At 41.7% G+C, this 27683-nt stretch overlaps 2 protein-coding genes across 10 annotated transcripts in view; one reads left to right on the forward strand and one right to left on the reverse strand.

The window, feature by feature from the left end:
- NAXD (NAD(P)HX dehydratase) overlaps nucleotides 1-23426 on the forward strand; it is a 53122-nt gene extending 29696 nt beyond the window's left edge. For 3 of the 5 annotated variants that reach the window (XM_075852505.1, XM_075852503.1, XM_075852504.1), the window contains exons 6-10: nucleotides 13014-13064; nucleotides 13140-13244; nucleotides 15945-16065; nucleotides 20326-20446; nucleotides 22153-23426. In XM_075852505.1, the coding sequence (XP_075708620.1) occupies nucleotides 13014-13064; nucleotides 13140-13244; nucleotides 15945-16065; nucleotides 20326-20446; nucleotides 22153-22303 (549 nt within the window). In that variant the 3' untranslated portion in view covers nucleotides 22304-23426. The remainder of the gene's footprint in view (nucleotides 1-13013; nucleotides 13065-13139; nucleotides 13245-15944; nucleotides 16066-20325; nucleotides 20447-22152) is intronic. The other 2 variants (XM_075852502.1, XM_075852500.1) reach the window with 2 other exon arrangements.
- Nucleotides 23427-23787: 361 nt separating this feature from the next.
- The window catches only part of CARS2 (cysteinyl-tRNA synthetase 2, mitochondrial), a 145124-nt gene continuing 141228 nt past the window's right edge, over nucleotides 23788-27683 (reverse strand). For all 5 annotated transcript variants that reach the window (XM_075852507.1, XM_075852510.1, XM_075852508.1 and 2 more), the window contains 3 exons: nucleotides 25686-25910; nucleotides 24977-25032; nucleotides 23788-24354 (listed from right to left, as the gene is read on the reverse strand). In XM_075852507.1, coding sequence (XP_075708622.1) covers nucleotides 24345-24354; nucleotides 24977-25032; nucleotides 25686-25910 — 291 coding nt within the window. In that variant the 3' untranslated portion in view covers nucleotides 23788-24344. The remainder of the gene's footprint in view (nucleotides 24355-24976; nucleotides 25033-25685; nucleotides 25911-27683) is intronic.

A 27683-nucleotide genomic window follows, 5' to 3' on the forward strand; every position in this document is an offset into this window, starting at 1 on the left:
TAAAAAACGACGCCGAAAACGCGAGTTTGATAAAAAAAATGGCTGAAAATCAGGAGTGGTTTTCCCTTTTAGTAAGCGTGTGAAAAGAGCCTTAGCCTTTTGGTGTGTCCTATAGCTTCTGGCAGCTGCAGAATCACACCCAAAATGGCAGCCTGACACTGCTTAGCAATTTGAAGACACCTTTTCTTGGCTTGTAGGAGGGGGGGGGGGTGAGATTCCCTCCCACATTTACGGCAGCTGTGAGTCAAGTTGCTTTGCCTTATTCACCTTGCTGTGATTCTTGGAACTGCTCCCTCTGGTGGCCAACATAGGAAAACATGTCAAATAATTATTTTTTTAATACTCTCCACTATGTGGAAGAAAAATAAATTGACAGCAAAAAACGTAAAAATATAATAGAAATAAGTAACTTAAAGAGACTGTCACCACATTATAAGTGGCCTGTGTCCTACATAAGGAGATGGGCGCTGTAATGTGACAGTAATGCTTTTTATTTCGAAAAACGATCTATTTTAAACCACTATATGAGCGATTTTTAGCTTTATGCTAATGAGTTTCTTAATGCCCAAGTGGGCGTTGTACAGAGGAGTGTATGATGCTGACCAATCAACGTCATACACTTCTCTCCATTCATTTACACTGCACTAGCGATATAGTTATATCGCTATGTGCAGCCACATACACAAGCACTAACATTACTGTAGTGTCCTGACAATGAATATACATCACTACCAGCCTGGACGTGATGTTTATTCAGAATCCTGACACTTCTGAATCTTTTCTGTGAGATTCCAGCAAGGCAAGCGTAATCTCGCGAGATTACGATGTAATCTGTCATTTCAAACGAGATTACGCTTGCTGGAATCTCACAGAAAAGATTCAGAAGTGTCAGGATTCTGAACACACATCATGTCCTGGCTGGAGGTATTGTATATTTATAATCCGGACACTGCAGTAATGTTATAGTGTGTGTATGTAGCTGCACATAGTGATATAACTATATCGCTAGTGCAGTGTAAATGAATGGAGAGTAGTGCATGACGCTGATTGGTCAGCATCATACACTCCTCTGTACAACGCCCACTTGGTCTAAAGTAAAATACGCCCACTTGGGCATTAAGAAACTCATTAGCAGAAAAGCTAAAAATCGCTCATAAAGTGGTTTTAAAATAGATTGTTTTTCTAAATAAAAAGCATTACTGTCACCTACATTATAGCGCCGATCTTCTTATATAGGAGATAGGGCACTTATAATGTGGTGACAGAGCCTCTTTAAATAAAAAAAAGGTTTAATTCGCGACTCATTCCCTTTAATGACCGAGTGTTTTTAGTTTGTTGCATTTTAACCCCTATCCGCATGAGTAAGTAACTATACGTCGTTGCGGGAGGTTACTTCCCGCACGAGGACGTACAGTTACTGAGTTGTTTCCGGTGCACACTGTCGGCGACAGTGTGCACCAGGAACCGGGAGGTCAGGTGTCGCTGACACTCCACTCTTGCCGGCCAGCGGTCCTTTGCCGCTGATTTTGGTGAATTAACCCCTTAAATGGGGCGATCGGTTGCAATCGCCGCATTTTAGGGGTTTCTAGCATATCGGCAGACCCCGGTCCGAAATCGAGGGGTTTGCCAATAGTTAGCATGGCAAACGGAAGCCAAACAATGGCCTCCGTGTCTGCCATGGACGGAAGCCCATCAGGACCAACCTCCGGCTGGTCCTGATAGGCTTCCTGTCAGAGTGACAGGAAGTCACTGTGTCGTTCCTAATGCACACTGTCGGCGACAAGGTGTGCATCGGGAACTGTGAGGTCAGCTGTCCCCGACAGCTGACACTCCAGTGTTGCCGATCAGCGGCTCATCGCCGCTGGTTTCGGCAATTAACCCATTAAATGCAGCGCTTGATTGCGATCGCCACATTTAGGGGGTTTGTAGCACATCAGCAGCCCCCATGCAATTGTTGGGGTTACTGATGCTTGTGATTGCATCCGGAGGCCAGGCAACGGCCTCTGGGTCTGCCATGTATCGAAGCCTATAAGGACCAGCCTCTGGCTGGTCCTCGTAGACTTACTGTCAGAGTGACTGTGACGTCACACTGACAGTTGGAATACGTTACACTACCTAGGTAGTGTAATGTATTCTAGCAGCGATCAGTGCAGCAAGTAAAAAAAATAAAGTGTAAAAAAGTTAATAAAAATGTTTTATAAAAGTTTTGGTTTATTGATAAATTGGCAAAAGTCGTATTTGATGCTCCTGAGACGGGATGATTGTGGGTGGGGTTCCGAATTCTGTGGTTTAAGGGTTACCCCTGACTTCAAATATTTGGGCATTCATATTGCTAGGGACAGTTCTCGATCTTATGTCAACAAGGGTGCGACATTTAAATCATATCTTAGGGATAAATTTCAAGTGTGGAAACTTTTGCCTCTGTCGGTGGCAGGTCGCATTGATTTATTGAAAATTATTGTTTTGCCCAAGTTTTTGTACGTTCTGGAACACGTAGATGTGATTGTGCCTAAACGTTTTTTCAAAATAGTGAACTCACTGTTTGCGCCGTTTGTATGGGGGGGGTGATCTAAGCTTTAAAATTTCTACTTTTCAGAGACTTAAAGAGGCTCTGTCACCACATTATAAGTGCCCTGTCTCCTACATAAGGAGATGGGCGCTGTAATGTAGGTGACAGCAGTGCTTTTTATTTAAAAAAACAATCTTTTTTCACAATGTTAGGAGCGATTTTGGTTTATGCTAATGAGCTTTCTTAATGCCCAAGTGGGCGTACTTTTACTTTCGACCAAGTGGGCGTTGTACAGAGGAGTGCATGACGCTGACCAATCGGCATCATGCACTCCTCTCCATTCATTTACACTGCACTAGCGATATAGATATATCACTATGTGCAGCCACATACACAAGCCCTAACATTACTACAGTGTCCTGATAATGAATACACATGACCTTCCAGCCTGGACGTCATGTGTACTCAGAATCCTGACACTTCTGACTCTTTTTTTGTGAGATTCCGGCAAGTGAAACCAAATCTCGTTTAGCTCCGTGATCTCGCGAGATTTGGTTTCACTTGCCGGAATCTCACAAAAAAAGTCAGAAGTGGGTTTGTGTATGAGGCTGCACATAGTGATATATCTATATCGCTAGTGCAGTGTAAATGAATGGAGAGGAGTGCATGATGCCGATTGGTCAGCGTCATGCACTCCTCTGTACAACGCCCACTTGGTCGAAAGTAAAAGTACGCCCACTTGGGCATTAAGAAAGCTCATTAGCATAAACCAAAATCGCTCCTGACGTTGTGAAAAAAGATCGTTTTTTTAAATAAAAATCATTACGGTCACCTACATTACAGCGCCCATCTCCTAATGTAGGAGATAGGGCACTTATAATGTGGTGACAGAGCCTCTTTAAAGAGGCTCTGTCACCAGATTTTGCAACCCCTATCTGCTATTGCAGCAGATAGGCGCTGCAATGTAGATTACAGTAACGTTTTTATTTTTAAAAAACGAGCATTTTTGGCCAAGTTATGACCATTTTCGTATTTATGCAAATGAGGCTTGCAAAAGTACAAGTGGGCGTGTTTAAAAGTAAAACTGGGCGTGTATTATGTGCGTACATCGGGGCGTGTTTACTACTTTTACTAGCTGGGCGTTGTGTATAGAAGTATCATCCACTTCTCTTCAGAACGCCCAGCTTCTGGCAGTGCAGACACAGCCGTGTTCTCCAGACATCACGCTGTGTCGTCACTCACAGGTCCTGCATCGTGTCATACGATCGAGGAGACATCGGCACCAGAGGCTACAGATGATTCTGCAGCAGCATCGGCGTTTGCAGGTAAGTCGATGTAGCTACTTACCTGCAAATGCCGATGCTGCTGCAGAATCAACTGTAGCCTCTAGTGCCGACACGATGCAGGACCTGTGAGTGACGTCACAGATCTGCACTGCCAGAAGCTGGGCGTTCTGAAGAGAAGTGGATGATACTTCTCATCAGAGCGCCCAGCTAGTAAAAGTAGTAAAAACGCCCCGATGTACGCACATAATACACGCCCAGTTGTACTTTTACTTTTCAACACGCCCAGTTGTACTTTTGCAAGCCTCATTTGCATAAATACGAAAATGGTCATAACTTGGCCAAAAATGCTCGTTTTTTAAAAATAAAAACGTTACTGTAATCTACATTGCAGCGCCTATCTGCTGCAATAGCAGATAGGGGTTGCAAAATCTGGTGACAGAGCCTCTTTAAGGATGGAGCTGCGTTGCCAGATGTATCCTTGTATTATCTGGCAGGCCAGCTTCGATACCTGGTATCTTGGGTCTCTCCCCCCTTGAATTCTAATGCTGAATGTCATTTGGCTCATGTATTGGGATTGAAAACTTTGCGGCCAGTAATGGAGCCACATGACTTTAGACACCGCTCTTTGTTACCCTTGCATAAGTTAGCCAGACGTGTATGGCAGCAAGCTAAATCTCTAATGGGATTTGAGGGGGTAGTAGCGGAATCCCCATTATGGAATAATCCGAGTTTTTCCCCATCTTTTTGGATTATTGGGGAAGAGCTATTGGATTTTTAAAGATGTACATACCCTGTTACAAATACTTACAGCAGCTAATTCTGTCATGTCGGTGAGTGAGAATCATGCAGCTTTTAATATACCTCCTGGGGATGTATTATATTATATGCAATTTCATCATGCTTTAGTCACTCAGTTTCCACCGGCATCCACCATATTCTCTAGTTATGCCCTGGTGATACTTTTGGGTACTCCGACTACGAGGGGATACGTGTCTCTGATTTACTGGATGCTCGAACCCATGGTGGTTAAGGATAGATGGCGGGAATTAATTCCATTGCGGTCCGATGAGGATTGGAAGGAGGCTCGGAGATCTCATCTGTTGGTTTCTCCTGCTGCTAATAATAAATTGGTGCAATTCTACATCATACATCAATGTTACTTCATGCCGATAAGATTACAGCATATGGGAAGGATGGCATCCTCGCATTGCCATAGATGTGGGGAGGATAGAGCTGATTTTATACATTTAATGTGGCACTGTAGGTGGATTTTTAGTTTTTGGGAGAATGTAGTAGCCTTATAAACGGCAATATTGGGGACGGAGGTTCCACTCAGGCCCTAAGTGTGTTTGTTGGGATTAGTTTCGGAGGAGCAGTGGTCGGTGCATGAGAGCATCTTTCTCAGGAAATCACTCTTTATGGCAAGGAAGGCGGTGGCTATACGTTGGATGGCTGATAGGAGGCCGACGGTAGCTCAATGGCGTAAACTGATTAATGATATCCTTCCCTTTTGAGAAAATTGTATATAAACATCGTGGTTGTCCGGCTAAATTTAACTTGATCTGAGGTGGTTGGTGCTCATCGAATCTCACTCATTGTACGGTTAAGGGTTTATCCGATTCGTTGACACATGCTGTGCTTGGGAGTGGCTAGGGTGTGTTGGTGGGATGGAACACATTCACATGGCCGTGTCTTTCTAGGCCTATGAGAGGGGTGGCTGTTTCCCCTCTGATTGCATTTTTGATTACATAATTTTGTAACATTTGTCTAACTGTCCTTTATATATATATATATATATATATATAATTTTTTTTTTCATACTGCTATGTGGTTTGCGTACCACTACTATGCCTTGTGTGATTTTGTATGCATGATAGCCATTATTCCTTACTGTTTGTGGACTGTTTGATGCATATTCTTCTCCTGATGTATATGTACAATTGACTGTTATTTTATTGTCAATCAAACGAGTTTAAAAAAAATAATTAAATGTGTTTTCCTATAATAAGTCATTTATTATAGGAAAAAAAAATAAACGTTAAAAAAAGTACACATATTTTGTATCACCGCGTTCGTAAGGATCCAAACTATGAAACTATAATATTATTTTTTTTTCGCACAGTGAACGCTGCAAACAAAATAAACGGAAAACTGGCAGCATTGCTATTTTTTGGTCACAACCCCTCCCAAGATATAGAATAAAAAGTGATCAAAAAGTTGCATTTACCCCAAAATAGTACCAATAAAAACTACAACCCGTCCAAAAAAAAAAAAACCTCCCACAGCTTTTTTGACTAAAAACTAAAAAAGTTACGGCTCAGAATATGGTGTCTCGGAAAATAAATTATTTTATAGAAACGTAACTTTATTGTGCAAACGCTGCAAAACTTTTTAAAAAACCTATATACGTATGGTATCGCCATAATCGTACCGACCCGCAGAATAAAGTAAATTGTAATTTATTGCGCACGGTGAATTCTGTAAGAGAGAATTTAAATCGCCAAAATCGCTCTTTTTTGGTCACCTTCACTCTAAAAAAAAAACCTATAGAAATTTTGTATTACCGTAATCGTATTGAGACGCAGAATAAAACTAAAGTTGTAGTTTTTACCGCACGGTGAAAGATTTAAAAACAAAACCCCAAAAACAATTGAGGAATCAGTTTTTTTCCAATTTCAGCCCGCAAATTATTATTTTTTTTCAGTTTCCCAGTACAATTTATGGTACTTTAAATGGTGTTAATAGAAACTACAACTCTTCCCGCAAAAAAATAAGCCCTCACATCACTCTATTGATGGAAAAATACAAAAAGTTATGGGCTCTTGGAAGGCAGGGAGTGAGAAACTAAAATGAAAAAGCAAAAAAAGATCAGTCCTGAAAGGGTAATTTCTAATAAAACCATCTATGACCACATATTGGGTATTGCCGTACTCTGGAGAAATTGCTTTACAAATGTTGGGCGGCTTTTCTTTCATCCCTTGTGAAAATTAAAAAGTTCAACATTTTAGTGGACAAAAATGTTGATATTCATTTTCACGGCCTAATTCCACTAAATTCTACCAAAAATCTGTGGGGTCAAAATGGTCACTATACCCATAGAAAAATTCCTTGAGGAGTGTAGTTTCCAAAATAGGGTCACTTTTGGGGGGTTTCCACTGTTTTGGTCCCTCCGGGGCATTGCAAACCCGACATGGCACTGAAAGACAATCCAACAAAATCTGCGCTCCAAAAGGCGCTCCTTTTATTCTGAGCCCTGCAGTGGGTCCAAACATCAGTTTATGACCACATATGGGGTATTGCCATAATCTGAAACAATTGCTTTACAAATGTTGGTGTGCTTTTTCTCCTTTTATTCCTTGTAAAAATGAAAAAATTCTATGTTACCACAGAAAAAAAAGGTGATTTTCATCTTCAGACTAATTCCACTAAATTCTGCAAAAAAAACTGTGGGGTCAAAATGCTAACTATACCCCTAGAAAAATGCCTTGAGGGGTGTAGTTTCCAAAATTGGGACACTTTTGGGGGGTTTCGACTGTTTAGGTACCACAAGACCTCTTCAAACCTGACATGGTGCCTAAAATATATTCCTAAACAAAGGCGGCCCCAAAATCCACTAGGTGCTCCTTTGCTTCTGAGGCCGGTGCTTCAGTCCATTAGGACACTAGGGCCACATGTTGGATATTTCTAAAATCTGCAGAATCTGGGCAATAAATATTGAGTTGCGTTTCTCTGGTAAAAGCTTCTGTGTTACAGATTTTTATTTTTTTTATTACAAATTAATTTCGACAAAAAAAATTACATTTACAAATTTCACCTCTACGTTGCCTTAATTCCTGTGAAACGCCTAAAGGGTTACAACACTTTCTGAATGTGGTTTTGAATACTTTGAGGGGTGCAGTTTTCAAAATGGGGTGATTTATGGGGACTTTTTTTTTTTTTAAATATCTTTTATTGTCAGTTTTCACATTTTCTTACAAACATTTCACGCAAGAGTTACATCATGAGTGCGCAGCACTCAACTGTCATGGGATTAACTTTTAAATTAAATTCAACATAACATATAAACACACCAACATAGAAACATGGCATAATTGTCGATCTTCAGATGGACCAAACAAACATGACTCCCCCAACTCCAACACCACCTAGATCATCAATGAGTTTCCACTCATCCTTTCTCCCCCAGCTGGCTCACAGTTGCATCCTCCCTAAAACGCCTGCCAAGAGCTGCGTGCAGTACCACTTTGTGTACTGGAAAGGCCTAACAATTTCCGCTATTTCGGCTGTTGTACATTGCGTTTCTATAAATACTTGCCACTTATCAAATAGCTTCTTGGTTCCCGTTTCCTTCCGCCTTTCCACCTCCACCCTCTCAAGAACCAATAACTGTTTCAGCCGTGACACAATCAATTCTAACCCCGGCATGTCTGCCTCTAACCAGTGACTCAGGAGGCATCTCAAAGCTACCAGTAGAATCGTGTGCACCAACACGGGAGGTGATCTTACTCCTCGAGCACCCTCTTCCTCTGGCGGCCGCGCTTGATGGAATGGTAGCGCTTGAGGCGTCATTGGGAGATTCGTTTTCCAATGGTCCTTAATATATTTCTGTACCATCCCCCAAAATCGTTTCGTATGTACACACCCCCACACTCCATGCCACAAATTCGTCAGTGGTGTATTGCACTTGGGACAACTTGTAATGCGATCAGGGAAAGATTGTGAGGGCAAGATATTAAAGCCATATATAGCTGCATGCATCAACTTGAAATAGGTTTCCCTCCAGCTCTCATTTATCACACTCTTCCGTACCGTCTCCCAACCTCCCAGTATGGTCTCTCCTATATCTGGATCCTGAGTCCACCGTTCCCAGCTTTTAAAACTAATCCTTAATTGCGGACGAACAAAACCCTCTCTCAATGCTCTATACATTCCTGAAATGGTCGCCCGCCCAGTTGTTGGACCTATGACCTCATCCAGAGTGTGCGTAGTAGCTTCCTTACTCAAATCCCTGAGCCTGGAGGTACAAAATGTTCGTACCTGAAGTACTTGCAAAAAATTGACTCTATCTACTATGGGTCTGAGTTTAGCAGTGATTTCCTCCCCAGTTAACCACCTCTTTTCCTCTGTATGCATAAGATCCCCTGCGCTACCAATGCCTACCCTCCCCCATGAGGCAATTCCGTCCCCCTTGTCCATTCCCGGTAAAAACTCCGGATGACCGCTCAACGGCATATACTTCGATAACAGGTGGGGTAACCCAAACTGTTTGCGTACCACTTTCCAAGCTAGAACTGTATCTCTCAATACAATGGAGGTTTTGAGACGGCACGGAAGAGAAGCGATTCTACAATGTAACAAAGCTTTCAGGTTCCAAGGTGAAGAATACTCCCCTTCCAGATCTAAATTGGAATAATTACTTGTTTCATGAAGACAATCTACTACATGACGCATAAGACAGACCACGTTATAACCCCTGACATTCGGAAAGTTCACACCCCCTTCTTGTTTGCCCATCATGAACTTGGTGAGTGCTATGCGCGGCCTTTTTCCTGCCCATATAAATTTAGTGAATGAAGCCGTCAATTTCGAGACATCCACATGCTTCAATAAGAGAGGTAGCGTTTGAAAGGGGTATAGCAATCTAGGAAAACTAACCATCTTGATCAGATGACATCTTCCCAAGAGGGACAACGGCAATTGGCCCCATCTAGTGAGTTCCGCTTGTATTTTTTTAATTAACGGGGGATAATTTAAGCCATACAGAGTGTCTGGTACCCTCCCTATTTTGATACCCAGATAGGTAATGCAGTGTTCCACCGGTGATATCCCGCAACCCAAGGATTGCCAAAAGGTCTTTGGCAATGGCCTGCCCAACTCCAGCAGTTCGCTCTTAGCTATATTGACTTTGTATCCCGAGCATTGCCCAAATTCCTGCAAAAATTGAAAAACCTTCCCTAAATGCTCCTGAGGGTTTGACATAAAAAGTATGACATCATCAGCGAACAGGGCTAATTTCACTGCACAAGATCCCACTTGAATGCCTCTGAACATATCCGATTCCTCCAAGAATCTGGCCATAGGTTCCAGTGCTAGATTGAATAGCAGGGGCGACAAGGGGCAACCCTGTCGTGTTCCTTTATGTAATTGGAAGGGATCTGATAGGAACCCCGAGGAATGAACGCGTGCTTGCGGGCTAGTGTAGACTCCCTTCAGGAAGACCCGGAAATCTCCCTGAATGTTCATTTTGTCTAGCACCATCCCCAGCCATTCCCATTGTATGTTATCAAAGGCTTTCTCTGCGTCTAGCGCTAAAAGTGCCGGCCTGGTACCTGGCTGGGGATCGTGCCTGACTGTTTCTAGCACCGTCAATACCTTGCGTAAATTTGTCACTGCAGCCCTGCCCTTTACAAAGCCTACCTGAGATTTTCCCACCAGTATGGGTAGATACATAGCCAGTCGATTGGCCAAAATTTTTGTGAGCAATTTCTGATCTTGATCTATCAGCGAGATGGGGCGGTACGACCCCGGGTCAAGAGGATTCTTCCCCTTCTTGGGTAACACCTTTATATGCGCTACCTTGGCCTCTGCTGGTAAAGCTCCCGTTCCTAGTAAAGTATTATAATATGCCACCAAGGTAGGGCTGATTTCTTCTCTCAGAGATTTGAAAAACTCCCCTGTGAATCCATCCGGACCCGGGGCCTTTCCGTTAGATAATGTTTTAATGGCGCTCCAAACTTCCTCTAGTGTAATCTCCGCGCTCAAATGGCCATTCTGCTCCTGGGTAAGCCCTGGCAACTTCACCTTCTCCAAAAATTCCCTCCCTTTTTGGAGATCTATGGGTGTTTCTGAGTAAAGGGCTTGGTAATATTTACTTAATATGGTATTGATTTTTTTTGGGTCCGAGGTAGGAGTTCCGTTTGATTCTTTAAGTGTTGAAATATGTGCCGGTGCATACCTCCCCTTTGCTAACCGCGCTAATAATTTGCCCGCCTTATTGCCGAAACGCATTAAATCAGCATCAAATTGGGACCGGTAAATACTTTCTCTTTTGTCTAACCATTGATCAAACTGTCGCTTGGCTTCCTTCCATTCCTCCCCCAATAGCATTGATGGCGAATGTAGGAATGCTGTGTACGCACGCCGTAATCTGTCGCTCGCTGCCTTGTATCCTTCGGTCGTCTTACGTTTAAGATTAGACATATACTGCATGATTTTCCCTCTTATTACCGCCTTGGCTGTACGCCAATACAATGACGGTTCCGAACGATGCGCTACATTATCCCCATCGAATTCCATCCACCACCCCTTAAGCTTCTGTGTAAAGCCCTCATCCTTTGCCAGAAAAGCGGGAAACCTCCAGATAAAATCCGTTCCTCTAGCTACTGTGTCAGCCAATGTAATGGTAACCGGAGCATGGTCCGAAATAACTAAATCTTCAATTGCCGCTTCACGTAAACGTCGCGCCATTGCGTCACTAACTAACAAATAATCAATATGCGACCATGACTGATGAACATGAGAGAAATGTGTATATTCCCGCGCATCTGGGTGTAGACTCCTCCACGCATCTATTAGGGCCGTGTGTCTTAAAAAGTCGGGCAAGATCTTATCTCTATTTCTCTGCGAACTAGTCCCTGCGCTCCTATCCTCCTTTGAAGACCTTACAGTGTTAAGGTCTCCCCCTAAAATCAAAAACCTAGTGCGATCCTGCTGGAGTTGGGTTTCCAAGTGACCAAAAAAACCAGTGTTAACCGTATTTGGGCCATACACATTATGAATACTGATGGTTTCCCCTGCATGCTCCATCACTAGATGGATCCAACGGCATGGGGACTTTCTAATATAGAAGGCCCTCAAAGCCACTTCAGAAATGAACTGGTCCCTGAAAAAATGGGCTTTTGAAACTTTCTTGAAAATGTGAGAAATTGCTGCTAAAGTTCTAAGCCTCGTAACATCCTATAAAAATAAAAGGACGTGAAAAAAAAATATGCAAACATAAAGTAGACATATGGGGAATGTTAACTAGTAACTATTTTGTGTGGTATTACGATCTGTTTTACAAGCAAATAAATTAAAATTTAGAAAAATGCTAATTTTTGCAAAGTTTCGCAAAAATTTTAAGTTTTTCACAAATATTGAGTTTATCGACTAAATTTTTTCACTAACAAAGTACAACATGTCACGAGAAAACAATCTCAGAATGGCATGGATAGGTAAAAGCATTCCGGAGTTATTACCACATAAATTGTCAGATTTGAAAAAATCATGTGTCCACAAGGCCAAAACAGGCTGTGTCCTGAAGTGGTTAAAAGCCATTCTTTTTCAAAAACAAAGCCATGTGAGGGCATGTTTTATGTGGAACAGGTTGTATTTTTTAATGGCACCATTTTGAGGAACATATAATTTATTGATTAACTCTTTTTGAGGGGAGTAATGAAAAAAAATGGAAATGTCGTTGTTTTTGGCATCCTAAATGTACCGTGTGGTATAAATAACAATCACTTTATTCTACGTGTCGTTACATTTATGGCGATACCATATTTTATATCGTTTCGTTTTATGTTTGACTACCTTTGCAGAATAAAAACACTTTCTAAGTGCCATAACTTTTTTTTTTTTATATATATATATTATTCTGCCGATGTAGCTGTATCAGGGCTTATCTTTTGCGGGACAACTTGTAGTTTTTATTGGTGCCGTTTTACGGCGCTGTGGCATAGGTACCCTTATTGACAACCATGAGAAGATGTACGGGCGTTCATTAAGCAGTTAAAGTAGCACTCTGGTGTATTATTTTTTTGGTTTCGCTTCCACTCTGTTTTAATATGTGGTGTAATGTTGCGCATCAACTTACCTGGTGCTGTATTTCACAGGTAGCCGATCCGTTTTGGTTTGCGTGATCTTGACTCTTCACTCTCTGAATTCTAGTCTGCTGTAGGGGCCGGAAGTCAGTGTCTGAATGCAAGTCTGACAGCTTCGATGTGAGTCTCATAGGCCTGCATTAAGAGTCTGGCCTCCGGTTTCTAGAGCAGACGCTGTAGGATTCATAAAGTCAGAGTGACGATCACGTGACCCAGCAGCTACCCATGATATACAGCACCAGGTGAGTTGTTACACAAGATTACAGAACAAAAACAAAAATACTCTGGCTTCTTTAGGTCATTGAAGTTCCACATCTCATTCTTAAGACCACATTAATACTTGTGTTTTATTCCCAGGGTATTATTGAAAAAGCCAAGGCAAAAGGCATTCCTCTTGTTATAGATGCAGTAAGTACCCTGCTTTGATTCTGGGGACATTTCTGTCTTTCAATTGGTACTAAGCAGATTTTACTTCTATTTTAGGATGGACTTTGGCTTATTGCCCAACAACCTTCTGTTATTCAAGGTTATCAGAGGGTAGTCCTTACCCCAAATTTCATGGAGTTCAGTCGACTGTATGAAGCTGTGGTAAGTATTTGTATTTAGGGTGACCATGCCTGTACATGTACTGTAAAAGTAGGACAATTGGCTACATTATACACCGCAGATTCTAAACCAATCGGAGGTAAGATTTATTATTTGTTTCTTAGCAAAACTTATTTGCTTACACTTCTTTGTATTAGTTATGTACCTGCAGTGCTGTTTAATTTGCACATCCGGTCTAAAAGCTATCACATTGAAAAAGCAAGTATAATATAAAATGTACAGTAACCAATTGTCTTTACAACTATAGTATTGACGACATTCCTGGCTCCTAGTAGTGATCTGATCATTTAAGTGCGGTTACTTGAAAGAAAAGACTGTGCTAATCCTAAGGCTACACGGCGGCTTTGGCCACAATACAAGTCGCACGACCAAACCTCGCTGTCTGATCGCAATATCACACAATGACAGCAATGAAAGTGAATGCTGCCGCGTTGCGACCCGCTGGTTACTGCGACACGACAGTCGCAAGGAATCTGAACTTGCTTCAGCCACTCACCTCTGTTCAATAGCTCTCCCCGTATACAAATCTATACAGGAAAAGCTGTCAATCTGGGTGGGGCAAGCTGGATGCTTTCTCAGTGAGACCTGGCCTTATTTTTTTGCAAGCTTTTGAAAGTGCATACACTTTTTTTTTGCAAGCTTTTTTTTGGGGGGTTCAAAGTTTTAGGTGATTTAAAAAAAAATTCAAATTGACTTTATTAAAAATGTTGCTTCGTTTTTCCGGTACACTGGTTCTGGTTCACTATGAGCCGATTCCGTTTGTTCAGCTGAACAGACGGCTCTACTGAGAGCGCGTCCTATCTGTCTAATGAACAGGACCACTATAACATCAATCACATGTAAGTTCTGCCATTTAGATGTGATTGATATTATGGTGGTCCTGTGTGTTAGACACACACACACGACCCGATCTCCGCCAACCTGTCAGTTCAGCTGAACTGATGGAATTCGCTCATAGCGAACCACACAGCTTCTATATATATAGAAGCTGTATCAGTAAAACGAAGCAACATTTTTAATAAGTCATTTTGAAAAAATGTGCAAATCTCCTAAAACATTGAATAACAAAAAAATTGAAAAAAAAAAAAGCTTGCAAAAGTTTACATGGCCTTTAATCAGTTGCTGAGTGCCCATAGATTATACACGTCCTGGCTGTTCACACCTATCTCTGAAAGGACGTTTTAAAATGTACTGGAGAGTTCCACCCTCCACACTCCTCCCGCTCCATCAGTGCGCTGTTACGCCACTGTCTCTAGACAGCGGAGATCAGTTTTACCTCGAGACCAATCAGCATGGACTCTGGGCATGTGATTACTGTGGCATCCAGTCACAGTGATCACAAAAGAATTTGGTAGTAAATAACATTTTATAGTGTTTGTACTGTCTCCCTCTCCTCACAGCCAGTCAGAGGGAGATCAGTAAGTATTGTTCCAACACAATGCAACACATTACACTTTCAGTAAAAATGTAATTTATTTTTTTTTCACTTTATAAATAAAGGTGATTATTTATCGATATATGTATACTGTTTTAGGGTAAGGCCACAAATAGCAGCTGAAGTGCTGCGGTGATGTGGGTAAAAAATGATAGTATAGACCGTTAAATCTGCAGCTAATACTTGTATGGATTAAATCACTGCACTCCTGCTCCCTTATATAGGGCAGAAATCATCTCTTCAGCAGCACTATATGCATTCGGCGGGGGGGGGGGGGGGGGAGGGGGAGACACACAGAGGTACAAGGAGAGTAGAGCTGGGTGGGGAGGGGTCTCAGAGCTGCCAGGAGGGATTTGATAGGTGATGATGTAATCCTGCAGTTCACAGGAAATCAGCCACGCAGGAGAGAGTGACCTGTCTACACATGATAATGGCCTATTCTTGTGGTCAGACAGATCACATGACACAGCTGCCCATAATGAAAGGGTTAAAGATATTTAGATGCAACTGAGCTGGAAAGAAACAAATGATACTGCTAGAATATTGCTGGTGAGTTAGCATGACCTTTATTTTATACTGATAATGTATAAGCCTACTCCTGTAGGCTAATACATTATACTGTGTCACTATGACACGGGCTGCTGTAAGGGCAACAAACCGCCCTGGTGTCCTTTCTAGGCCCCCAGGACTGGCTACAGAGAGTTCCCCCAATCTGTTTTGGTCATCGGGAAACACTGTGACCCAGTCAAGGGAGGTGGGATTCCTTCCATTACGTTGCATCATGGGATGTGAGGATCGGAGGTACCTCTGATCCCATATTCAGGAGGCTGCTCTAAGTAAAAGAGCCGTTAGTAAGCTTATTAGCCTTTTCTACAGTAACGCCAAAAGACGTCGCTGCACACTCTGGAACTGGCCGTCTGCCATCAAGACAGTGGGCGGTCGCAAAGGGGTTAAACATGTTTCAATATATTTCACCTGTACAAGCCACATGGCCAAAAAGTGCATTTCAAAACTGGTAATTCACAGGAAAACCCTGTTGCGGTTTTGCCACGCAGTTCTGGGCTGCACAGCGCACTACCGCTACACTTACAGGCACCACAAGAAAACATTCTTTTGTTACAGTTTTCTAAATTTGTACACAAGTGAGCTTGATATCCTGTGAACCAAGATAAATGTTGTGTATCTTTTGAATTAACAACTGTTTCAAAGGGTGAATGAAAATGAGAAACTTTCTTTTACACTTCCAGCTCACTGAGCCAGTGGATAGCAGCGATCAGCATGGAAGTGTACTAAGGCTCAGCCAAGCAATGGGCAATATAACCATTGTTCAGAAAGGAGAATGGGACCTAATTTCAGACGGTGATAAAGGTTTGTACACATTTTATTTATATCACCGGCGGCCACTGCATAAATATTGCCACAAACCCTGTAAACCACAGTATGAAACACGAAGCACAAACGGGTATGTATGTAGGGCAAGAAAAATACCATAGAATAACTATGTATATCACAAATATATATTTTTATTTAAAGTAAATACACCACATGAATAATTAAAAGCATTTAAAATTGCATAAAAATGCTAAACAGAATCTCTCGGGGTCGCCACCCTGATAACTGGCAAACAGAAAAGACCCCCACACTCCCACCTAATCCCCTCAATATGCGTTCCTAATATATGAGCATCTGAAAAAATGTTGCATCAAATCAGCGTATTTACATGATGACCTGAGAGGACTGAAAGCCTATATTAGGAACGCATATTGAGGGGATTAGGTGGGAGTGTAGGGGTCTTTTCTGTTTGCCACTTATCAGGGTGGCGACCCCCAGAGATTCTGTTTAGCATGTTTATGCTATTTTAAATGCTTTTAATTATTCATGTGGTGTATTCACATATAAAAATATATATTTGTGATATACATAGTTATTCTATGGCATTTTTCTTGCCCTACATACATACCCGTTTGTGTTTCATGCAAAGGCACCAGAGGCTTCAGTTGATTCTGCAGCAGCATCGGCGTTTGCAGGTAAGTCGATGTAGCTACTTACCTGCTAACGCCGATGCTGCAGAATCAAATGTAGCCTCTGGTGCCGATGTGTCCTCGCTCGTCTGACACGATGCAGGACCTGTGAGTGACGTCACAGCGTGATCTGCCAGAAGCTGGGCGTTCTGAAGAGAAGTGGATGATACTTCTCGTCAGAACGCCCAGCTAGTAAAAGAAGTAAAAACGCCCCGATGTACGCACATAATACACGCCCAGTTGTACTTTTACTTTTAAACACGCCCAGTTGTACTTTTGCAAGCCTCATTTGCATAAATACAAAAATGGTCATAACTTGGCCAAAAATGCTAGTTTTTTAAAAATAAAAACGTTACTGTAATCTACATTGCAGCGCCGATCTGCTGCAATAGGAGATAGGGGCTGCAAAATCTGGTGACAGAGCCTCTTTAAAGGCTATGTAGACCTTTGAAAACCGTGCGTTTTTTTTTTTTTTTTAATTAAAAAAAATGAAAATGTGTATCCGTGTGTTAGGTGCAATTTTCTAGTTACGTTTTATTAAAAATTATTTTTACTTATTCAGATACAGCCACTTTGTATCCTGTATACAGAGCAGCAGTATCTTGCGCTGAAACCTGAATCCATCCGGTTAGTGGCACTGACTGGTTCAGTGTCAGCGGGTCCTCAATGTCTCTGACACGCAGGATCCACCTATTATCGATAAAATCTAAGTGATGAACTTAGATGTGATCGTTAACCGCTCAAACCTGGGTGTCAAGAGACACACAGGACCCACTTACGCTGAACCCGTCAATGCCGCTGATCTGACAGATACAGGTTTTAGCGCTAGATACAGCTGTTCTGTATACAGGATACAAAGCAGCTGTATCTCAGTCATTCGAAAGTTGCAAGAAACACATTGATACATATTTTTACTAATAAAAAACATTTTCAAAGGTGGATAAGTCAATGTAGAAAAAGAGATCCAGGCAGCACATCCATAGGAACAGTTTATTCACCCGTGCGACGTTTCAGCTCAACAGAGCCTTTCTCAAGCAGTCTGCTTTAAAGCCTGTTTCGATTGCCATTCTGCGCATTATTTGGCTGAAATCTGAGGTAGTTGATCGGGTTTCCAAGAGGACCCTGGTTGTCCATCGTTTCTGTTGGTGGCAGGCTTTTTGGTAAACATTTGCGTGAAATTATTGCTGAGGTTACTGGTGGTAAAAGCTCTCTTTTGCCTCAGAATCGTCCATGCTGTACACCGCCTTCTCCCCGGTCTCAGTGTTTTTGCTCCTTTCCAACTTCTCCTGGAGATCGTTTGCTTTCAGACCAGAAAAGAGGACGAGCTGTCCACGTTACTCCAGACATCCAGGTTTCATGCCTAGGCCTGCTTGGCAGCCAGGGCCCAGAAGCCTCCCTCTACCTGGACATCTTCAATATGAAGATATCTCCCCACTTGTGTTAGAGGGCCCAGTGGGGGGGCATGACGACTTCTTTCCTTTCAGGAGACATGGCTCGCTCATGTGGCTGACTCCTTGGTTCGAAAGGTGCGTGTCGACCAGATACAATATAGAGTTCCTAAAGCTTCTTATGGGAAGGTTTTTTCTGTCAATTTCACCTTGTGCAATAGATCACGCTTCTGCTTTTTCCCAGGCTGTTTGTTCCCTTCTACTAAGAAAAGTTTACTTTTCTCAGTTGTAAGGTTTTCAGGGATGGATCATCGAGGAGAAATCCTCCTTGGTCCCACCTCAGGCCAAGGAGTTTTTGAGTGATCCTCAACAGCAGGACCGCAAGAGTCCTTCTGGTGGACAAGGTAGCTTTCATTCGAGCCAAGGTTGCATGCAGGCAGGGTTTCAAGGCCGTTCTATATGCACAGGTCCCTCTAGGGGGCGATCTCCTCGTGCTAGGAAAAGCTTCAGGACTCACTGGACAAGTTGCTTCTTCTGCCCTCTCGGGTTTGTCAGGAGTTGCAATGGTGGGAGACCTTACTAGCTGTCACAATGGTTTGGTTTTTCCTTCCCACCAGTGGCTAGTCGTCCCAACGGATGCTAGTCTGTCCAGGTGGGGTGAAGTTCTTGGTCTCCCCACGTTTTAGGGCTCTTGGTCACGGGAGAAGACATCCGTACAGATCAACCTCTTGGAGTTGAGCTCAATCGTCATAGCCATCTACCATTATACTCTTCAGGGTTGGCAGGTCAGACTCCAGACCCAAAACTCCACAACAGTTGCTTATCTGAACCACCAGGGTGGTACCAGGAGTCGGGCGACTGTTGGAATCCACTCGGATCCTACAGAGCAACATGTTCCAGCAATGTTGGCGGCCCAGTTGACCACTCAGCTGAGAGACTAGATGTGGGAGAGTGGTATCTTTACTCAAAAGTATTTTATCAACTCTGCCAGAAGTGGGGCTTTCCAGAGGAGGATCTCTTTGCCTTTTGTCTCAATCACAAGGTTCTAGCCTACATGGCCAGGGCACGGGACCCCCATGGCCATCGCACTGGTCACTACAGGGAAGGAGTTCTCGCCACTGTATTTCTTCTCTCCATTTCCACTCTTACCCAGAGTGCTCAAGAGACTCAACAAGGAGGGCGTTTCCTCGATGCTGGTGGCTCCGGGACGGGCCTGGAACACAGACTTAATCAGCCTGTGCCGTGGAGTCTTCTACTATTCCACCCCACTTTACCTCAGACACATTTAAAGGGGTTATCCGGGTTTTTAAAATTGATTGCCTTTCCTTAGGATAGGCCATCAATATTAGATCTGTTTTCGTTCTAGTGTAGGGATTCGCAAGACGGTGAGGACCCGTGACGTGGGTTGCGAGCTTGCGTATTTTGGGCAAAATAACTAATAACTCATGTTTATCATGTATACTTTTTCGGAGGTAGCCAGGTCTCCTAATGCTGGGGGACAATAGTGTGCCATTGTCTGGTGGGGCATGTAGGGCAGCCGGTCTGATCTAATAGTATAGGTGTGACTAATAGGCTGTGATCCGGCAAGATATGCTACGCCGTGCGACCGACACATTTTTTTTTGCAGCTTTGGTTGTATGCAGTTATAACACTTAGCAGCCACTCCTCTCAACACTAGTGGGAGTGTAATATCACTAGCATATTGCACCTGAGCACTCTCTCCCTATGTAGCATTTGTGGTTTGTCTGCCTCCTGTTGGGAGCTGGTGTTTAACCTTCCCATTTAGAAAGTGTGGCCTGTTTTTTGTGCTTTTTCGTATATCAGTATGTCCCATTTTCCAGTGAATTGATTCTAATTTAGAATACGACCTGGGCGCAATACTTTCTGGCAGTCATGGTTGCCACAGCAACTGTACCATGCCCGTCAGATCGGGTAGGAGATTACAACTGAAGGTGCGCTCTTTAATTTTTTCAAGATTTACTGAGTAATATTTGAAATTCTACATACACCAGTGCAGAAGGGTATAAGCATTTTGTAAGCTGAGGCCTCAGTCATGTTTATTTTACTAGCTCGCCTATACAAAAGTTGAATAGTTTAAACCCCCAAATTTGAGTGAATCTGGTTTGCTGATTATTAGTTTTAAAACCTGAAATGTGCAAATTAATCCATTAACCATGTTCATGAAGGCAGAAGTCTCATTCACTTCCTTTCTATTGAAGTTTTAGTGTGTAATCATGAAGGTAGTAGCCGACGTTGTGGAGGACAGGGCGATCTCTTGGCTGGGTCTCTTGGCGTCTTAGTACACTGGGCATTTCTTGCTGGACCAGAAAAGATAAATGGGTATGTTGTGTAAAATCAAAGTTTAAAACTTCCCGTCTAACAAAATTTTACAATAAATTGGTGAATTCGTTTTACTGTGTTTGCCCAGATTTTGAGCTATTTTAAAGGGGTTTTGTAGCTTTAAAGATTAGAAACAAAAAAAGCTATGACTATACTTGTCTGTGCACTCACAAAGCCTAGTAGTAACACTCAATTTACCTTTCTGTGTGAACTGAGAATAAAATATCATGTAAGTAAAAAGTAGCACAAAATATGTAATACCCGATTTATCCAGAACCCATTTGCTCCCATTAATGTCTGATTTAAAGGATTTTACTGTCTTAACTCTTGTCAACACTAGTTTAACATGTTGGGGGGTAGTTATAAACCTTTCTACACCTTTTCTGGCGTAGAAAAGTAAAAATTTTGACTTTTGGCCATTTTACCACGCCCTCACTGTTTTTTTTGTTTTTAAATAAAGTAAAAAGGGTGGTGCTTAACAAAAGGGTGTGGCACGACAAATTTACTATAAGCTATGGCAGAAGAATTGCGCAAATTATAGTGGAAAGATTTCACTCTGGGGAGCATTGCAAGGTAGATGCCCGTGCTGGGCCCTGTACTCTGTCCAAACCCCCTCCCCCTTCATTCTTCCTCATCCAACAATGAAATAAGATCTTTTTTTTTTTTTTTTTTTATGTAAATATGTATTCACTTCACAACTTCTCCCTCTCAGGCTCTCACAGCAGGTTGCATCAAGACTACGTATGTGACGCATCACTCAGTATGTTGTGTCGTCGCATATAAAGTCCTGACACTGCTCTGCATCAGTACCTTGTATGAACCGCGGCCTGCAGTGAGAGCCTGAGTGGAACCGGTTTAGGGAGAAGCAGAGCAGTGAGTATACATATTTTTTAGTTTGTCTGATCGTTGGGAGAGGGAGGGGCTACGTGTTCGCAGGTAATATTCCCCTCTTAATAAACAGATTGAGATGCGGCACATTCAGTAAGACTGGCACATGAAACGCTAGTCTTGATAAATCTCTCCTAAGAGTAGTCACCAATAATTTAATTTATAAAAACACAAATTCCCACTTTTGTCCCTATCATATGTATCCTTTTCTAAAATAAAGCTGTAAATACATTTGAATAAGTATCCCCATCAATCAATTTTATTTTCAGAGGGTGGGCGTGTGAATAAATTACGTGCAGGGCTACATAATGTAGTCACCTTCGTTCCTATTTGCAGTTGGACATGCAGAATAATTTCCCTGTCTGATACATGCAGATGCTAGTCATCTGATGTGTATTTTTGGCCCCAAATAAATGGTTTATAGAGTTGATAGGAAGGTGGGAAGGAAGTCTGAAAATGTTAGTGTGGAACAAAATACCACATTATGGCGTGCCATCCTGAACATGGCATGAATTGTACGTGATGTTTCGCCAGTTCAGCTCGTCTGACTTGACATGGGCTAACCGTCAGTTTTGTGGTAAAAACATGCAACATTTTCTAATCTGCCAAACTGACAAGAAAAAAAAAACCAGACCGATGCTTCATAAATATGTTATGTGCTTGTGCCATTTATAACTCCTTATATAAATATACCCTTCTCTATCTTCCACATACCCCTAAATGTTTTGATCACTGTTTCTAGCACTTTTTACCGGTTATCTTTCTATACCTGTAAAGTGAACAGATGTATTTAACCCTTTGATTGTAATCTGTTTCAGTCAAAATCCTTTTATGGTGGCAGCATTTGGAGCCTGTTCTCTTACAAGGCAGTGCAATTATCAAGCATTTCAGAAACACGGACGTTCTATGACCACTAGCGACATGATTTCAGAAGTTGGAACAGCTTTTAACAAGCTCTTTGAAACCTGATACAGCGTATAGTGAACATGTTGACTGCTTTATTCATAGGACTAACACTAGAATGCACAAAAGATGCTGTTCCTGTGTGGTAGCGGTATGGAAATCATGCAACTCTGAGTTTTCCTCTTTTTCTGTGAGGAGGTGATTAGAGGTAACCCTATTAAAAAAAAAAAAAGTTTTTTTTTTTTTTTTATATATATATATATTATTTTTTTTAAAATTCTTTGTCAACTGCCCTACAATTCAGTGCTCTTTTAAGGTAAAGTGCACGTTCACAATAATGGAGGCTGCATTTTCTTCCTTTCGTGCTAAACACTGTATTTTCTAGGAGTATGAGATGCAGTTACTTCACGTCTAACTCAGTGTTGGTTCTCTCAACTGTGGTAATGAGCAGCATAAACTATGGATGATACGTATGGACTGTCCAGTGACTCCTACTCGCCCTTGCTGATAAGTGCCTGCAATTAAGTTTCATTTGTCTCCTACTTTGTAATGAGTCCTTTAAAATATTGTCAGATTCGAATGCATTGTTCCTAATGTACATCGTAGTTTGTATGCAATTTTAGAAGATATTCACAGAAAGATAGAAGTACTTAAACGCTATGTGCAGCTTTGATTTATTAAAAACAAAATTTATTTTCAATGTTTTATCTGATTTGAAACAACTTAAATTGCTTTTTATAGAAAACAAAATCTTTTATTTTAAGATACAGCTTCTATGTATCTTATATACATAGAAGTTGTATCGTTCCATCAAAGCCGATTCTGTCCGTTTAATTATGAACTTAGATGTGATGGCTATTAGTTGGATCCTGTGTCCGAGACATGCAGGACTCTCTTTAAGCCGTGCCATCAGCTCAACTGACCTGACAGCCCCAGCTTTTCCAGAACGATGCAGAATCTATGCATAAAGGATAAGTATAAGATGTCTCTTAGAGAAATTAATAAGAGTAAATTTATTTTACTTTTTAAATTGTTTAAAAATTTTTTTTTTATAAGATTTCAATCAATGTTTTCTCTTCAAAAGTGCACATAGCCTTTAAGTCAAAAGCTCTATTCTCGTATATTAATTTGGTGATTTTGATTTCTACTTCTAAACAAGGACTACTGTTCAATTGTTTCAAACGAAAGTGAAATAAATTCTGTCATTTTGGACTACTTTTCATTTTATTTAAAAACCAAAGCCAGTTTTGCGCACAGAACATGATACTGAAGTCCCAAATACAAATAAACGAGCCGATGTGGTAATAAGGATGTATTTGTTAATTTTGGGGTGTGGTGTACTACATCCAAGCATTTTGTATGCAGGCTGTTAAACTAAACGGGATTGGATGAAAAACAAAATCTGAAGGTAAAGCATGTTTAGATTAAAAGAAAAAACAAAAAATGCAAACTGATTTTAGATTGCAACTGATCTAAAATGGGAAAAAACCTGTTAAAAAAAAAAAAACCTAGACACCTACTTAAATTCTACATTAGACATCACATCGTAGTCAAGTTGTATTTTTTTATTTTTGATGATTTTTACCACATTGCAGCAAAATGGCTACGTTTTGAGAAAACTGTTACAAAAACTCATTTTGAATGTGTGAACCCAGCCTTAGGCCTCGTGCACTTGACCGAGCATTTACGTCTGCAATTTATCGGCATTTTTGTGGCTAAACTGGACCCATTCATTTATATGGCTCCATGCACACGACCGTGGCTGCAAAATCTCAGGACAAATCCTATTACGGTGCGGTTCTGCAGTTTCACACTACTGGTGAAATCTTTTTTTTTTTTTTTTTTGTGCATCAGTGAATCCTGATTACACACAAGTGTTTAACAAAAGTTTTTTGGGTGATCCAATGGATCTATGTCTTTGCGGCCCGCAAATCCACTATGGTCATATGGAGGGGGCCTTATACTTCAGTTGGTTAAAGGGGTTGTCATGGCTGCACAACCCCTCATTCTAAAGCAATTTGTCCAGTTATCAGCAACTGAACCCCTGACAATCGGCTGTCATCACCAGGGAAAATTACATGGTCTCCAAAACCAACTATTCGAGGGCTTAGTAGACTCTGGTAAAAAAAAAAAAAAAACACACTGTATAAGGCCATACTTCCCAGTACATTATATGGTACATCAATAAATGGTGCTGTGAAAAACTAGATCTCATCCTGCAAAAAAACAAGCCCTCATAAGGCTATAACGATGAAAAAATGTATAAGTTACGTTTCGAATGCGAGGAGGAAAAAACAAAAAAATGGCTGTGGTGGCAAGGGATTAAGATCACTCTAGCCAATGCTTGGCATTGCGCAGTATACAGTCACTGTACTCTGAAGCAGTGGAAATGTGTTCTCTGGAGTGATGAAGCATGTTTCACTATCTGGCAGGAAAACGCTACTTACGAAAATGCATAAGGTTTCCAGTGGAGGGTAGTATTAATACTACAGCATACAAAGACGGTTTAGACAAATGTATGCTTCCAGTTTTGTAGGAACAGTTTGGGGGAAGTCTCTTTCATGTTCCAGCAGGACTGTGTCCCAGTGCACAAATGGAGGTCATAGACATGGTGTGGAGGAATTTGAAGGTCCTGCACAGAGCCCTGACCAACTCCTTTGGGATGAATAGGAACGACTATGGCGAACATCACTTTTTTTATTTTAAAAATATGTAACTTTAATATGGAATAAATCTCACTGTTCCTGGTTTTCCTTTCTGTTTTGCAGTTCCCATGTAGAAACAGTCCCTCTATCCTGAAAAACATGAAATAATGCAATGTTTGTTACATCACCTGCAGTGGGCATGGGATGCATATTTTGAATTATTAGAAGCTATAGGGCATTTCCAAGTAGATTTTTTAGTAAATAGAAAGGATCCCCTGTTCAGAACCTTCCTATATTAACCAGAGTACAGAGCAGCATCTCTCGCTGTAGACGTCCTGGCGCATCTGTGGATTACAGACAGCTCATTGAAATATTACATGATTACCATTGAAATATATTTCCATGCAGTGCACCACAGGAGAAACTAACACTTTCTGATGTTTCTTATAACAGATTAGAGATAACCAGGGTGGGTCCCAACAGTGGAACAACCTGCGATCAGCCTATGGTCAGGGGACCCTTCTAACAAAATTGGATTATCCAAAGACTACGACACTTACCCTTAAGAGCTGATAATGTTGAGAATTCACATCACGGTTCAGATGCATTTTTGCCACGAATCGCTGCAAAATGGTGCAGTTTTGTTCACAACAAAAAAAACGCATTTTAACCACAATATGAATTTTCTGCCTAATAGTAATCGCTGAGAATGATGAAACCGCTGTACACATTTCTAGTATGCCGAAAAAAAAGCATTAGCCGGAGACATGAACCAACTGTAATGAGTAGAAAAAAACAATCACCTTAATATTTATTCCAAACCCCGCTAGATTCAGGCGCACTCCATCACAGGCCCTCATCAGAGGTTCCCTGTCTTTAATCATCTGTTTTCGCCTCTCCTTCTGCTGCCCCAAGTCTTGCACAGTCTCCTCAGTTGCTAGAGCATAGTTACGAACTTTGCTTCTGAAATCTACAATTTCATCAACCACGTTTAATAAAAGAGCAGAATTTGTGTCTTCAACTGGAACCTATTTAAAAAAAGAGCAAAATAAATTAGAGGACCTATAGAATCTGAGAAAAACACAGACGTGACCAATTTCATTTAGACATTTATCAAATATACATATTAGTAGAGCACAAAATTTCCCTCCTTATTACAGGACACAGGTTTTACTTGTATTTCAACAGGCAGGTCAAAATCTGATGATCTCTTTTCTAGGCGACCAACCAACTGAGCGGGGGGGGGGGGTCAGATTGCAATTTAGATGCCGTATAGAAAGTGGAGCCTTGTGCTCAGAATTCGGGTTGAGAGAATGAATGTTTTGCCGATTTACTGGATCGTAGAATACAGTGCGAGAATGGATTTTCCTGTTTTTCCTCGAATTCGTCAAAAGCGAATCTCAAACCTGGTGAGATAATTCTGGTAAATCACTGAAACGCAAGATTTTCCTCACCTTCAACCAGGAGCCTGAACGTCATACAGAACATTCTAAGGCCCTATTCAGACAAGCGTGTTTGTTTTGCATCTGCATAAAAACAACTTATTTCATGCATTTCAGTTCCGTGGCATCAGTTTTTCACGTCCATGTTTCTGCACTCCGTTTTTTTTCCCTCAGCATTTCTTTAGCAAGCGATGCGTGAAACACTGGCAGCACACGGATGTTGTCCGTGTGCTGTCCGTGTTTTTCACGCACCCATAGACTTCAATGGGCAACGTGGTCCGCAAAAACGGACCAGAATAGGACATGCAGTGAGTTTCACGCAATGGACACACACGGTGTGAATAGCCCCACTGATTTGCATGGGTCAGTGTGCTGTCCGTTATTTCAACGGACAGCACACGGACGTAAAATACGGTTGTCTGAATAATGCATACTAGAGGAGAAGTAGAGACTGCTTGAAAGGGGTAAATCTAGCCTCCTAATCCTGCTGCTCCATAATACACAGGAATCCTTCTTACATTGCTGCAAATATAACTACATCTAGCATGTACCCCTGTGTTTACATGCTGCACGGACAGACACACACACACACACACACACGACTTTCCCAGCTTAGAAACACAAAGTCTCACAGCATTCCCCGTGCTTTAAAAAAAAGCCTCCATTTTGATTCTTAGATTTCCCCAGTTTTCTCTTCCGTTCTGCTTTGCTATCAATCCCATGATGCTTCAGCACAGCATCACATGACTGGCTAAAGACCATACCATTTCTGCATGCTGTGGGACACTGATTTATCGTCGTTCTTTATATCTCCTAAATAATCTGAGAAACCCTAAGTATACAGAAAGGGTGGCTGCACTTTATTCTTCTACATCATACCTATGTGACAGGAACCTGTCTAAATATCAGTGGTAGCAAATAGAAGTTTCTGTCCCCCCCCTGTGCAAAACTAGTGTGGTACAGGAACTGCTGAAGCCTGTGATGGGTGACACATAGGTCTCCAAAGACTCAAGTAGAGAAAGCGTGTCACCGAGCCCGTTACACACTGCTGCTAAGCAACCATACCAGTCTGATACATATATAGAGATCGAAGCAGCAAGAAAAATAACAGTTGAGAGACTGACACATGGAATACCATAATGGGAAAGTTTAGTATGGTTGGAGAGTTCATTTAAGACTGGCATTTCATACGCCAGTCTCGATAAACATTTTATACCTTCAACTTCTGTAAAAAGGGACACATTTTTACTGATAAGTCATGCCTCTAACCCTGCCTGTACACACCCAGTTTAGCCCACACAGTATCATGCTGCCATAGTGGCCTCCCCACAGTATAATGCCCCATAGCTTCCCCAATAC

This window comes from Rhinoderma darwinii, chromosome 2 (genome assembly GCF_050947455.1).
Source record: "Rhinoderma darwinii isolate aRhiDar2 chromosome 2, aRhiDar2.hap1, whole genome shotgun sequence".
Taxonomy (NCBI): domain Eukaryota; kingdom Metazoa; phylum Chordata; class Amphibia; order Anura; family Rhinodermatidae; genus Rhinoderma; species Rhinoderma darwinii.